Below are 14,429 nucleotides of genomic sequence, written 5' to 3' on the forward strand. Positions count from 1 at the left end.
GTTAAGAGCTTTGATCTTCGGCCTCGACTATGACGGGCTCCTCATTGGCAGCCACCTGGGCGATATTGAGCGCGGTTTGTCTCCGAAATTTCTCGCCAATTGAATTGAGATAAAGTAAAATATGTTCTAAAATAAAAAATAAAATAATTTTTTTTTGTTGGTTTTTTTATACAATTTTTTTCTTGTTTTCATTCTCTTACAAATTTTACAAGTAAATTTTTTTATTGACTTCATACTGTTTTATTATTTACCAAAATGCACATAAATAATAAATAGTTGGGTTCGATATTAATTTATTTTTTTTTTTAAATTAAATATTAGGTAAATTCTTTTGTTCTCTTTAATTAATTAATTTAAATATTTTTTTAATTATTTTTTTTAGCAACAAAAATACATCGAAGGATTTTTTTTTAATAAAGAAGAACAAAAAGAAAAAAAAACAAAAAAACGAGGGGAAATAAAAAAGGGAAAGGATGATCAAAAATTAGCCACTAGAGGTTTTCTTGCATTTTTTATTAATAAATATTTGTTTTTTTTTTAAGTTTAAACGTTTTATAGTCAAAAAAAAATAATAAGATTTTATTTTTGCAAACACACATAAATATTTTTGTTTTTATTTTTAAATTAAAATGGTTTGATTGTAGACACAGATAATGCTCCCGACTCTCGACGCGACAAAAGTTCGGATGGTATTTTGTGTTCGTCTAAATTTTCAGTCGTCACGTCGGTTTTCGATCTTTTTTTGCAAGTCCGGGAGATTTTTCGTACATATTTTCGGTTGTTGTTGTTGTTGTATCAGGATCTTAGAAAAAAAAAGTGTTCAGTTGTTGTTCGTTCGTTTAGAAGCGTTCAACGCTTGATCGGGTGGTTTCAGTCGAAACGAGATAGACTTGAGAGCCGGGAACGTTGGATGTTGTGACAAAGGTGCGGTGCTTGGCACGGACAAGATTCAAATTACTTTCGGCATGTTCGGCACGCTCTTCGGCAGCTTCGACTTCACGTTGGAAGCGACGTACACGGTTGACAGATTGGGCAGACATGCTTTCCTGCGAAACGGAAAAATTTATAAAAATTTGTTTTTTTTTAGTGAAAAACGACAAAAAAATTACTTGTTCAGCCAATTGACGCTTGTAAACGTTGATCTTGGAGGTGGCTTTGTCTAATTGTTCTTGCAACAAGGAGATGTTCTTTTGATCTTCCTCGCATTGGATGACGATTTCCTTGACGGTGCGTTCCTTCTTTCTCAAGATCTTCAAGGTTTCGGCGTGACGGCGCTTCTCTTCGTCCAATTCGGCTTCGATGTCACGGAGACGGGCTTCCAATTTGCTGATGACACGACGAGCTCCGACAACGGCATTGGCTTCAACTTCCTCCAAGCGGACTGAGAGGTTCTGAAATTGACAGAAAAAAATTACATTTTTATTGATTTTGATCGAAAATTGAAGAAAACAGCAATTTTTTTGCATAAAATGTGCATTGGGTCTAAAATTTTAGAATGTTAACTGGGCTAAAATTTAAAAAATGTGCAATGGGAATCCCTTAAAATGAACAATTTAGTAAAAATTTACGATATTTCTTTGAAAAAATTTAAGAATTGACTTTTGGGAATTTTTAAAATATGCATTGGGAAAAAAATTAAAATACACAATGGGAAAAATTTTTAATAAATGTTCATTAGGATTTTTAAAATTTACTTTTTTGTAAAAATTTAAGATATTTCTTTGAGAAAAATATTAAAAGTTTCCCTTTGGAAACTTATGAAATGTGCATTGGGAAAACATTTCAAAATGCACAATGGGCAAAATTTTTAATAAATGTGCATTAGGAAAAAAAAATTAAAAATTTCCCTTTGGAAACTTATAAAATGTGCATTGGGAAAAAAATTTAAAATGCACAATGGGCAAAATTTTCAAAATGTGCATTAGGGTGAAAGTTCAAAATGTTTTTAGAATAGAAATTGTTAAAAAATTGCATCAAGCCTACAATTTCAAATGTATATTGGGCTAAAAATCTTCAAAATATGCACTGGGCAAGAATATTTTACCTTGACTTCGATCTCCAAGGACTTCTTGATGGTTTCGATCTTGACGATGCGTTCTTGTTCTTCATGAAGTTGTTCAATTGTGTGTTTCAACTCTACCTACAATTGGATTTTCAATTAATTTCCGACTTTCCAAGAGACTTTAGGCAAAAAAACGCAAACTTACCTGAACCTTTTGGTAGCGTTCGTCACTGACGCGCAATTCACGAGTAACTTCTTCGTAGTCAGAAACCAAAGATTGGTATTCTTGTTCGATCTTCACCTTCATGGATTGCAAGTTGGTGTTGACATTGACCAATTCGCTGACGCGCACTTGCGACTCCTCGTATTGCAATTCAGCTTGACGCTTGCCACGCAAGGCAGCTTCGTAGTTGTTGCGGACCTCCTCGAGTTCGGCAGTCAAGGATTGCAAGCGACGTTGCGCGACACCGTATTGATCCAAAGTGGTTTGCAAGGAGCGTTGGACTTCGTCGTAGGCGGATTGCAATTCCGTAAGTTGCAACGATTGCTTCTTGACGGTCTTTTGCAAGTCGAGATTTTGCTTGTTGACGACATCCAAGGACATCTCGAGCTCGGTGATTTGGATTTGCAACTTTTTCTTGATGCGCATCACTTCGCTCTTCAACTTGGCTTCGGCATCAGCGACACGGGCATTAAGTTGCTCAATTTCCAAAGCAGTTTGTTTGCTACAAAGAGACAGAAAAATTAGAAATATTCAAGGACATGATTGAAATTTTTGTTTTTTTTTTTTTGGTTCGATCGCACCACACCCATATATCATTGCTTCGAAATAATTTCTAAACAAACATGAACTTTGCCAAGAAATAATTACACATGCGATCTTTACATTTTTTGCGCAAATACAAAATATAATAAGACAAATTGTCTTTTTGAGTGCATTTTTACGTAATTTTTTGTTCGTCAGAGTCAGTAACGTAGATAAATGAAAATTTTCAAGAGTTTCAGAGGATTAAAATTTAATTTTAATCCGAAAATCTTGAAAATTTCCTTTGATTCGACGAATTTTATACGCACAGTGGTCCAAAAATTAAAAAAAATTGACCAAAATAATTAAAAATTAAAAAAATTTAAAAAATTCATGGTTTAAAAAATAATTTAATCGTAAAAAATATTTAAAAAATTACAAAATTTTAACTATTTTTAAGTTTTTTTTTTGTGTTATTTTATAAATTTTACAATTGATTTTTCAAACAAAAAAATTTTGAAAAATTTTAATTAATTGTAAATTCATAAAATGACACAAAAAAAATATAAAAATAGTTAAAAAATTTTAATTTTTTGAGATTTTTTACGATTAAATTGCTTTCTAAACCATAATTTTCCTTCTTTTAAAAATTTTTTGGTTAATTTTTTCTAATTTTCGAACCACTGTGAGTATAAAATTTGCATGAAAAAATTGTTCTAAATTCGTCAAAAAATTTTTTTTTGACCAAAAAAATTAATTTTCGGCCCACTGTGGCAATTTTTTCCATATTTGACTACCTTGCGCCCTGCAACAACTCCTCCGTGTTACACGTAAATTTGGACAAATCCTGCCTGATGTGCGTCAACGATGACGAGAATTTTTGTCGACACACTGCTGCCGATGCCGTTACTTCATCTGCGCACTTGCAAATTGACGCTCCTTCCGCGCACGAGATATCGCGACACGAAACGTCCCGTACTTCACTCGAACTGCGGAAAAATCGTTTTCTTTGTTCGAACATCTGGTTAATGGCTTCCTGCTGATCCGCCTGCGCTTTTTGCTTTTGCATGCTTTCCGCCAACAAAATGTGCTTAATTTGATTCGCGGACTTTCCACGCAGCAACTTTTGATCAACTTTCATCATGATGTGCAAAATTCCTCCTCTTCTTGTGTGAAAAATCTGTCTGTCGCCCGTTCGCGTCGTCGTGAACTCAAACAATCGTCTAAATGGTTTTATTGCAACTGAATTTGCTGCACTAATTTGCGATCGCGCTAAATGCGAAAATTTTTGTCGTCGTACGATTGTAGTTGTGCGGATCTGGCGTTTTTGTACATAAAAGTGATTGTTCTTCGTCATAGTCGTGATCTTCAAGAGCAAAAACGACGCGCGAGCAGCATAGAAATTGCATTCGAGAGGAATTTCAATTAAATTCACAGCAGAAAATCACGATTAAGACACATTGCTTTAGAGAAATTTTGCATTTTTGGCATCCGACTTGCGTCTCTCGCGCTGAATGGACTCTCGGATGACGACGTTGATGTCAATTAGTGTCCAATTATTTATGACACAACGACAACAGCAGTCCCAGTCACACCAAAATGTCGTTCAGGAAGCTTTTTGCTGCACTTTTTCGATGAAAAACTCAAATTATCGCCACCTGTGAATCAACATTGCCCTCATTCCTCGAGCGAAATTCACGTGAAACGCGTCACGATGCGATTTTTTGATCGATTGTTGATGATTAACGCATTTTTTTCGCGTGCATCACGAAGAAATTCAGTTTTTCCCACAAAAATAAAAAAAAAACGACAGAAGGTGCGGTGCGAAAGTTAAAAATAAACTCGGGTAAAAATAACACAAAAGCAGTGGTTGCCAAATGTTGGGGACCCGAAAAAACAAAAACTTACCGAATAGCTTCAATTTCTTCGTCCTTTTCGGCGAGGCGGCGTTCAGCTTCGTGACGGAATTGTCCGAATTCGGAAACCAAGCGTTGGGCGCGTTGTTCTTCGGCTTTGCGACCCTAAAGGAGGAATTCAGTAAAAAATTTTGGAGGAAAAAGGGATTTTGGGCACTTACAGCTTCGGCTTCTTTGTAGGCAGCGGTGAGCTCTTCACGTTCGTTCTCCAAGCGACGGAGTTCGAGTTCCATCTCGTGCATGCGGCGAGTGAGTTCGGTGACAGTGGTGCGGGCTTCGTGCAAGTCATCTGAAAATATTTATTTTTTTTTAGAATTTTTATCAATTTTAATGATTTTTTATGAGATTTTTAATTTTTTTCGCAAAGCATCAAAAATATTTTTAATTAAATTTTATGAATTTTGCGAATTTTTCCAATTTTTTTTAATTTTCGTGAAAGAACTTTTACAATTTTTCTTAATTTTTTACATTTTCTGTTGAATTTTATAGAAATTTTTGGAAATATTTATAATGTTTTAAATTTTTTAATATGTATGATTTTTTTGTCAAATGTTTATAAAGCATAAAAAAAATTAATTCTATTTCATGAATTTTCATGGATTTTGCCCAATTTTTATATAACTTTTATAAATTTTCTTAATTTTTTACTTTTTTTTGTAAATTTATTATAGAAAATTTTATGATTTTTCATGAATCACAAATCAAAAATTTTCCAAATTTTTCATGAAAATTTTCAAAATTTTTCATGAATTTGAAAAAATTTTAAAATATTATTTTCAAAGAAAGTTTTTAAACGTGGTGACTTCTTTTTTTGCATTTCCTAATTTTTACCAAATTTATTTTTTTCAAATTTTCCAAAAATTTTTACCAAATTTTCCCTTTTTTAAATAATTTGGATTTTTTTTTATATTTTTTAAAAGCTGTCCCACATAAAAATAATTCAAAAAATTATTTTTTCCAAAATTTTTCATGGAAAATTTCAAAATTTTCCACTTGAGGTCTTTCTTTTCAATTTTCATTTGTTTTTAACGTTTATCTTGATCTTTCATAAAAATTTATGAAATTTTCCATAATTTTTTTTTTTTAATTTTTCAGAAAATTTTAGATTATTTAAAAAAATTACTTTTTATTAATATTTTGGATTCTAAATAATTTTTTTCTTAACTTTTCATGAACATTTTTTAAGTTTTTTTTCACGATTTTGAAAAAATTATCAAAATATTATTCTAAATTATTTTTAATTTTTTCCATATTTTTTAAAAGTTTTCGACTTTTTTGAATTTCTCACAATTTTTTTCGAATTTTCAATAATTTCTCAAAATTTTCACGTAAATTTCAGGTTTTGTCATAAAATTAATTATTTTCTAAAATTTTTTATAAAAATTTTTTTTGTTCAATTTTTGAGATTATTTCAGCCATATAAAAAGTTTTAATTTTTAATTAAATTTTCAATTTTTAAAAATATTTATCTTGATTTTTCATGAAAACTTATTAAATTTTCCGAATTTTTTTTTTTTTTTTTAAAAATTAAATCAAGTAACTTACCGCCCAATTTCTTGTTTTCGCGTGCCAAGACTTCCTTTTGCTCGCGAGTTTTGTCCAACTCGTGGCTAAGACGTTGCAAGTCTTGTTGTTTTTGGCGCAAGTCGCGTTGAGAGGCTTCGTACAAGACAACAGTCTCCTCCAAGCGGGACTTCAACTCGACGTTGGTGCGTTCGAGGACTTCGACGCGTTTTTGTAGATCACGCGCAACGCCGTTGGCCTTCTCCAAGTCGATGATCAAGACCTCGACTTCGCTTTGCAAGCGACTCTTTTGCTTCTCCAAGTTGTTGACCTTGACCAACAAGGATTCGATGTGCTCCTCTTGCTCTTGGATGCGAATGGTGAATTTGCGGCGAATTTCTTCGACTTCTTCGGCGCGAGCAGCGCATTCGCTCTCGTACTTGTTCTTCCATTGGGACGCTTCGCCGGTGGCTTTGACCAATTGACGTTCCAAGTCCAAGCGAGCTTCGGATTCTTCCTCCAATTGCACGCGCAACGACTCGAGCTCGACTTCGACGGCATGCAAGTTGCTTTCCAAGGTCATGCGACGACGCTCATCCTCTTCCAAGCGACGACGACTGTCCTCCAATTGCGTGGCAAGTTGACTCTTGGAGTATTGAACGGCTTCGATGGAGATCTTCAAGTCTTGCACTTCCTTGGTCAAGTCGACATTTTCTTGCGACAAGCGGGATTTGTGGGAAGTGATATCCAAGACGGTACGGTTGAGCTCCTCGATCTTCACGTTCAATTCGTGGATGGTGACTTCCAACGTTTCGCATTTCTTGATGTAAACGGACTTTTCCTTCGTGATCGCTTCAACGCTGGCAATCAATTCGTAGACTTCAGCCTGGAATTTGGCCTTTTCCTTTTCAGCCCTGTGTGGAAAAAGAGAGAAAATTAAGAAAAAATCTTCAAAAATTCTCTCTTCGCACAGAAAAACGACACGATCGTCGCATCCCGCTCCCACTCTGATCAAATTTCCGTATGGCGAGTGCCGTGAGTGCGCGCAAGACAAAGACGCAACGACAATTTTCATAAATAGCAGACATATTTGGGCCGGACAACATACAAAAATCCCGTGTAACACGAAAAAAACGCAATTTTTTTGAGAAATTTTCACAGAGAACGCCGCTAAAAATAACCCGAACATGTATTGGTGCGGAATTCGCTTCTCCCGCACTCTCGGCACTAACCTAAGTCTACGTTAAATGGCCCGTGTGAGCCACCTGTTTGCTCTCTCGTGCTCTTTTTTTACCTGGATTTGCCCTTTGTCACGGCATCAAGTTGTTCCTGGAAGTCGGCGATAATTTCGGAGTGCTTCTTCTTCAACAAGTGAGCAGTTTCCTCGGATTCCAAATGGACATCCTCCAAAAGTTTACGCAACTTTGTCAATTCAACGTCGCGCTTTCTGTTGATCTCGAATTGGCCCTCGGCACCGCCTTCAGCCTCTTCCAAGCGTTCTTGCAAGGAGATCACTTGTACACTGAGATCAGCCTTTTCACGTTCGATCTACAAAAAAATCATAAAAAAATTAGATTTTATCATAAAAAAATTTTTTTTTGGTCCGTCTTCAGTCAAAAAAAAAAATTCCAGATTTTGTCATTAACCTATCATGACTTCATAAATGTGACACAGATTAATTGTCGCGAGAGCGAAAAAAAAATCTAATTTTCAGCGGATTTCTATTTATTTTGAAAATTAGTTTAAAGCACTTCCCACGCAAAGACATATATTTCGCTGTCACTCGAAATTTTTTTCATGAAAAATTAATTTTATCTTGCGTTTTGCAATAAAATCTCACAGACATTTACCTCGTTTTTGATACGAATCGTCGTGTCAGGAAGTATTTTCACAAGTAATGGAGACCATGAGGTGCGATTAATGTTCAAAAATTACGATTTCGACTGGGAGAATTCATTTTTTCATCATTAACGAACGAATTTCAATGAAAAATTTTTCATATCTTTCCATGAATCGCGCAAATAATTAGCGGAAAAATTAATTTTTGCAGTGAAAAAGCTTAAAATTCCATCTGAACAGGCAAATTAATCACTTCGACCTGAATTGGGAGCATAAAAAATAAAAGAAAAAAGATGAAAAGTCATGAAAATAATCCGCATTCCGCTCGGTTTGCTTTGACTAGCTTACTCACGTTTGTATTATTATATGATGTGTAAACTCGAAATATTTCAACAACATACACGAAGTCGTCGTCGCGCGCTCGAGAATGAAATTAAAGTAAATAAAGTGAATGTGTTTTTCTAAAATTAACAACATTACTTAAGCGCAAAGGTATGATGAAGAAGAAGAAAACCGTTAATTCGTGTTGTTTTTATTTTTCCGTAATGTGCGATGAGTAATTCCTTCGGTAAGGAATTTTCGAGTAAGATTTGCAAAAAAAAGCAAGCAAAAAGTCAGAAAAAAAATTGGCGGTGTAGTAAATGATTCACGGAATAGCAGGAAATGAAGGAAATTTTTTTGACATAAAATTAATTAGGAAAAATTAATTTGATTAAAATTTTGTAAAAAATTAAATTTTTTGATAAAAAATTACTATTTAGGATTTTATCAGTAACAATTTTTAATAAAAATATAAAATTTTGTCGAAAATTATTTTTTTTAGTAAAAATTTTGACGTTAGATGGCGCTTTAGAATTATTTTTTATATCTTAATTTTATTTTTTGCAATAAGTAAAAATTTATTTTGATTATTTTTGAAATTGTTAAAGAATTGAAAAAAAAATTAATTAAGAATTGATTGGGATTTGAATATAAATACTTTTTCTACAGCGCCATCTGTTGAGCTCGAAAATTTATTTTTTTGAGTAAAACTTATTTTGTTGATAATTTTTCTCTATTATTCCTTTAAAATTATTCATAAACATTTGTATGATTTTCTATAAAATGATCGAAAATAAAAGAAAGCGCCATCTAACATCAATTTTTTTTTATAGTTGTTTAACCTTTTTACATAAAAATTTAATTGATTAATTCATTAATTTAATCATTAAGATTTAAAATAATGGAAAATTTTCAGAATTCTATTCAAAGGAACAAAAAAAAATCTTCCTATGTTAAACTTATATTAAAATTATTTCTCTATTGTGAAAAAGTTATTGATTTTTTTTTTAATATAAACGCTATTGAACTTCAAATTCTTAAAAAAAAATTATTTGTTTAAAATTTTAAAATTTCTGTTTTTAAAAAAATTATTAAAAAAATTTGTAAAATTTAATCAAAAATGTTAAAAAAATGAATTTAAAGCGCCATCTAACGTCAAAATCTTTTTCTTTATTTCTTTAAAAAATTCAGAATTTATCCTAAAATTTCTCTTCATGAACAATTTATTTAGAAATTGTGTAAAATTTAATCAAAAATTCTAAAAAAAATAAATTAAAAGTGCCATCTAACGTCAAAAATTTTTTATCAAAGCAAATTTTCTAATTTAAATCCCATAAAAAAATTTATCATATCATAAAATAATTCTCAACAGACATCTTAGCTTAATTATTACTTTCTACTTCGCCCTGTCTTAAGAATTCATTAAGAAGCCCCACTTTACATCCAACACACGAAATTACCTCAGAAAATGTTATTTTTGGCAAAATTCTTTTTTTTTCTATTTTATATTTTTGAAATGTTAAAAGAAAAAAAAATCGTCGACGAAATGTTATTTCATAATAATAAAATAATATAATATTTTCGTTTCTCATCCACTCAACAACAGCTTTCGGTCATGCACTTACTTCGTACGCTACATAAATACTTCTTTACGAAAAGAAAATGTTTACGAAAAAAACACACGAATGTCTTTAAATAATAACAATCTCACATGAAATGGACATGGTCTATTCACCGACTACTACCGTGAAATATGAATCGTGAAACGTTGGCAAAAAAAAATCGAGATTATTTAACTTTCGTTCGAGATGAAAAAAAAATTGACGTGTCCTAATTATGGATTTTTTTCTAAGTCCGTTCCAAAAATTTTTTTATGGAGAAGATTTCTTACCCGATTACGGAGTTCGCGTTCACTTTCCAAATCATCTTGAAGAAGACGGATTTTATCCTGGAAAATTTTATGAGGTTTTATTTATTTAATTATTTTTTTATTTTTAATTTTTTTTTTTTTTTTTTGAACACAGGAATATTTTTTTTATTTAATATTTTTTTTCATTTAAATTTTTTTATTGCTACACTTCTTCTATGGCGTTGAAAAATTTCTAAAAATACTTTTGTCGTAGATTTTCACATTCACTGCTATTTTTTCATGATTTTTTTTTATTTCCAACTTTTTTTTTATTTTTTTATTAATTTTAGAAAATTATGTAATATTTTTTTCCTGTGTAGCTGATAAAAGCCTCACTTTCACTTTTTGAATTTTTTTTGTCGGTGAGCCGATTAACCTACCTCCAAGCGTGTCAAAGCACTCAAATCGGCACTGTATTCAATGCTGACATCAGCATTTCCTCCGCCGGACGAGCTGTAGGTGTATTTGCTGGTTTTAGCTACTCGGGAGCTCATTGTTCCTGATTTTCGTTAATTTTTTTCCTGTGATAAAAATTTTCTTACGTTCCGCAGTTATTGGAACACTGTGTGTATGTGTGCCTTCTCAAACCTCTTTTAAAACACCACAAAAATATAAAGTGTCGGATCCAAGGCTGGTGATCTACTGATCGCGATACCTTTCGAGTCGTTCGAGTAATACTTCACAATGAGCCAGGCAGCAGTAAAATTCGCGATCTCTCTCGCGGTGCGCCACACCAATACACGCAAAACGTGTAAAGAGGTCGCGGAAAAATGGCCTGAATATGATTTTCTCTCGTCGGTTTCGTCGTCGTCGTCGCTGCGTTGTTGAAACATTGAGAAGGGAGTTTGTGTTGCGCGCGCATCTCCTTCAACATCATCCGTAGCATACAACGGGCGATCGCGACTCTCAAAAAGATAAATTTAGCCGAAAAATCTTTCGTTTTTATTCGAAATCCAATTTTCACAACCACTGACGACGATATCTGAGAACAACACGCACACACACACACACACAAGCTGGACTTTTATTAGGTGAAAAATACCTCGTAGAACATTCAAATGATGAAAAAATGCATTGCTCGGCAATTTCCAAATAATACACGAGTAACAGAGAGACACATTAAAATGTAACAAATGTACAAAAATATAATCATCTAGAGTATTTTTAGGACTAGGAAATGGTCATTCTACAATTTATTTTTTTTTCTTTCGTTCAATAATAATAAAATATACTTTTCGCTCAAATTTTAATAAAATAATTTTCGGTTTTTTTCTTGGCAATTGTGTGTGTTTTTCATTTCAATTTTCTGTCATGAGATTAAAAAAAATATAATTTTCATAAAAAAAAATATCTTGTGAATAGGTGAAAGGAAAACAAATAAATCTTGAAGAGTCATTGGCTTTTTATCTGTGGTTTTTAACACAGAATTAAAATTTTTCTTAGAGAGATAAGAAAAATTGACTGAATAAATCATTCTTGCATAGAAACAGCAATGAACTTAAAAATAAATCCCTTTGGGAATGATGAAATATTTGTTGGAGAAATTTATGTCACTTTACTTAAAATTGTTTGATTTTCTGCATTTTTAGTTAGTCATTAAGATACATTTAAAAGTTTTTAGTGTGAAGGGCAATTTATAATAATTTTTTATGAAAAATGTTAGATTTTAATGTAAAATTTTGTTTTGAGTCAATTTAATAATTAGTTCTTAAATCATAGGAATTTGATCTTTTCCAAAGGTTTTGTTATTATATTGTTTCAGCTTATTGAAGATTGAATTGAGTGAATGTCATTCCAAAAGTATTAGAGATTTTTTGTTAATTCATTGTTTCTTTGAACGAATTTTCTGAAGATTGCTTCCCAATTGAATATTGCTTCTCAATGAATAAAACTGAACAGATAGAATCCAATTTTGAAAAATTCTACTTCTTGTTTATGTAGCATGTTTCTTGTTAAAGTTCTAATTAATTCGACAATAATGTACTGGGCCCATAACCTGTTAGAAAATTTTGTAAAATATTTCTTTATCGGCGATATTTTCTTTAGTTACAGATTCCATTTGGTTCGAAAGGCGTATATGTTGTAGAAGATTTGTTTGCCAACCTTGATAGTACTTAAGACAATGAGTTTCGCCTTTAGTAATTTTATCGTTTGTATCTCACAAAGACATTTTTGGTTCATAATGGGCCCATAACCTATTAATATAAAGTTTTATTATAGAATGGCTAAAAGTATGCATTTTAATATACAAGTAAACTATCACAGTTTTCTACAATCGAACAACAATTATTTCGCCAAAAATCCATTTGTTCATCGATTTTGTTATAAAAACATTATTTCTCATTAGTCAATAGGATCTTTAGATTCGCAGTTAAACCATTCACATTAATCTGCTTCTCAAGATTTTCATTTTTCAATCGATTCCTTGAAACTCAAGAGCATCTTTCTGCAAAGAAAAAATCTAAAATTTTACTCAATTAAAATTTCAAAGTACAAAATCATCAATTTTAAGTCCATATTGCACCACATGGCAATAAAACGACAAAAAATGACGATAATTCCCCAAAAATATTCTCCTTACTCACGTTTTGCTTGAATCACATTATTTTTCTCGTCAATAGAATCACCTAGACTTGCATTTCTTGCGTTTTTCATCGCAATGACATCATCTTCAGTTTAATAAAAACAATAATTACTGCACGTCACAACAACTTACGTCTGGGGTGTCGACAAATTGTTCGAAATTTCGCATCTTTTTGTACTTTTCCACTTTTGCTGTTTTCTGCAAAAACAAGAAAAAATAAAAAATCTAAATTTTACATCAGTTTCATATCATCGTAAATTATGACACACAAAAATGATGAGTGCTTTACCGTGTGTGAGGATAACTTTTCAACGTTTCAATTTTTAAGTGATTTTTTGAAAAGTTACCCCGTTTTTCAACATAAAAACATTAAAAATAAAAAAAAATCATTTTGTGAATAATTTTACTCACACAATGAAGCAAAATTTAGTCGCGAGTCTTACATTAGATTCACACAATTTTTACAAAATTATTTTTTTTTGCGTTATTTTTAGCATTATGATACACCAGACGCCTACACATTTGTGCTCAGTTCATATTATTGCAAAGGGGCATGCTAAATTTACGTGTCTTTGATGAAAAAAATCAGAAATTTGTCACGGATTTCTCATCCAGACGTGTTCCAATCGCTCAAATCTCTCGAAAAAGCGATCGAACACGAAAAAAAAACAATCAAACCAAACAAAGAATCTTGCAAAATATTTCACTCTCAACAAGTTTGCGTAACATCAACATAAACAAATCTGGCATCACACAAAAAGAAATCATCATCAAAACATGAAGACATTAAACATGAACTTTGCGCGTACAGCGAAAAAAGAAAACAGACTCGTGTACTTGAATCAATCTGCATTTTCTGAGATATTTGAACAGACATTCGATTAAAAAATTTTCTACCGCCGAACAGCATTGACTATTGAACTTCGATATAATTTCATGTCGTTCGTCGTTTCGTTTTCGTCGCGCAAAACTTCAAACAGCTTTAAATGCGGAATCGCGTCGTTTTTGCTTCGTGCGACTCGAGGAATGTCGATTGATCTTCCTCCCGCATTTAGACGCGAATTTTCAGGTGACTTCCTCGAAATTTTGTGCCATGTTTGAACTCCGTTGGCTTACCTGTTGATCTTTCGGTTGTTCGGTCTTTTTGCGTGAATTCCGCGATGCCGGGAGAGGGGGAAAATTCTTCGATTTTTTTTATCATCAGGTGTGTTTTTCTTCAACGAACGACAAAAGTATGCGGGAATCAAAACATTTTTCAGTGTTTATTTTAATGATTTTTCCTTTGTGTGTGTGCCTTTAAATAAATTTTTTGATTAAACATGCGAGATTTCTGCTATTTTTAGTACTTACTTATGTACTTGTTGTAAAAAGTGATTAGAAAAAAAATTATTTTTTGAAATTTTTTAGTTTCGTCAATAGATGGCGTTACTTAATTTGTGCAAAACTTACCAAAATTTAATTTTTTCATGAAAATTCATGAAAAATTTGATAGATTTTCATTAATTTTTAATTTTAAATCCGCATGCGATGTGATCCCTTCTCAGAAATTTTCTGTTTACGTCACTGAATTTATTGCCGCCACTTTATCTGTCAAAATTTGTCTGTTCCAA

General features: G+C 32.1%; 1 protein-coding gene and 1 long non-coding RNA gene across 2 annotated transcripts; both read right to left on the bottom strand.

The window, feature by feature from the left end:
• Window positions 1–280: 280 nt before the first annotated feature.
• Window positions 281–10,895, bottom strand: LOC134829406 (paramyosin, long form). Its single transcript, XM_063842458.1, has 10 exons — window positions 10,616–10,895; window positions 10,218–10,274; window positions 7,461–7,714; window positions 6,209–7,080; window positions 4,825–4,952; window positions 4,656–4,768; window positions 2,208–2,727; window positions 2,045–2,140; window positions 1,110–1,391; window positions 281–1,046 (listed from the first exon to the last, which is right to left on the bottom strand). The coding sequence occupies exons 1-10, from the start codon at window positions 10,727–10,729 to the stop codon at window positions 840–842; spliced, it is 2,643 nt and encodes an 880-aa protein (XP_063698528.1). The 5' UTR covers window positions 10,730–10,895; the 3' UTR covers window positions 281–839.
• A 1,732-nt stretch (window positions 10,896–12,627) lies between these two features.
• LOC134832178 (uncharacterized) lies at window positions 12,628–14,355 on the bottom strand. Its single transcript, XR_010162051.1, has 4 exons — window positions 14,269–14,355; window positions 13,936–14,113; window positions 12,821–13,017; window positions 12,628–12,681 (listed from the first exon to the last, which is right to left on the bottom strand). It is a non-coding gene; the product is annotated as an uncharacterized LOC134832178 (long non-coding RNA).
• Window positions 14,356–14,429: the final 74 nt, after the last annotated feature.

This window comes from Culicoides brevitarsis, chromosome 2, assembly GCF_036172545.1.
Source record: "Culicoides brevitarsis isolate CSIRO-B50_1 chromosome 2, AGI_CSIRO_Cbre_v1, whole genome shotgun sequence".
NCBI lineage: Eukaryota > Metazoa > Arthropoda > Insecta > Diptera > Ceratopogonidae > Culicoides > Culicoides brevitarsis.

Bases quoted from the DNA above. Each gene is read 5' to 3' on its own strand.
- LOC134829406 (XM_063842458.1), bottom strand. From the start codon at position 10,729: ATGAGCTCCCGAGTAGCTAAAACCAGCAAATACACCTACAGCTCGTCC. The intron at 10,275-10,615 runs GTAGGTTAATCG...AAAATTTTCCAG, and splicing joins GTGCTTTGACACGCTTGGAG to GATAAAATCCGTCTTCTTCA. The intron at 4,769-4,824 runs GTAAGTGCCCAA...TTCCTCCTTTAG, and splicing joins CCTACAAAGAAGCCGAAGCT to GGTCGCAAAGCCGAAGAACA.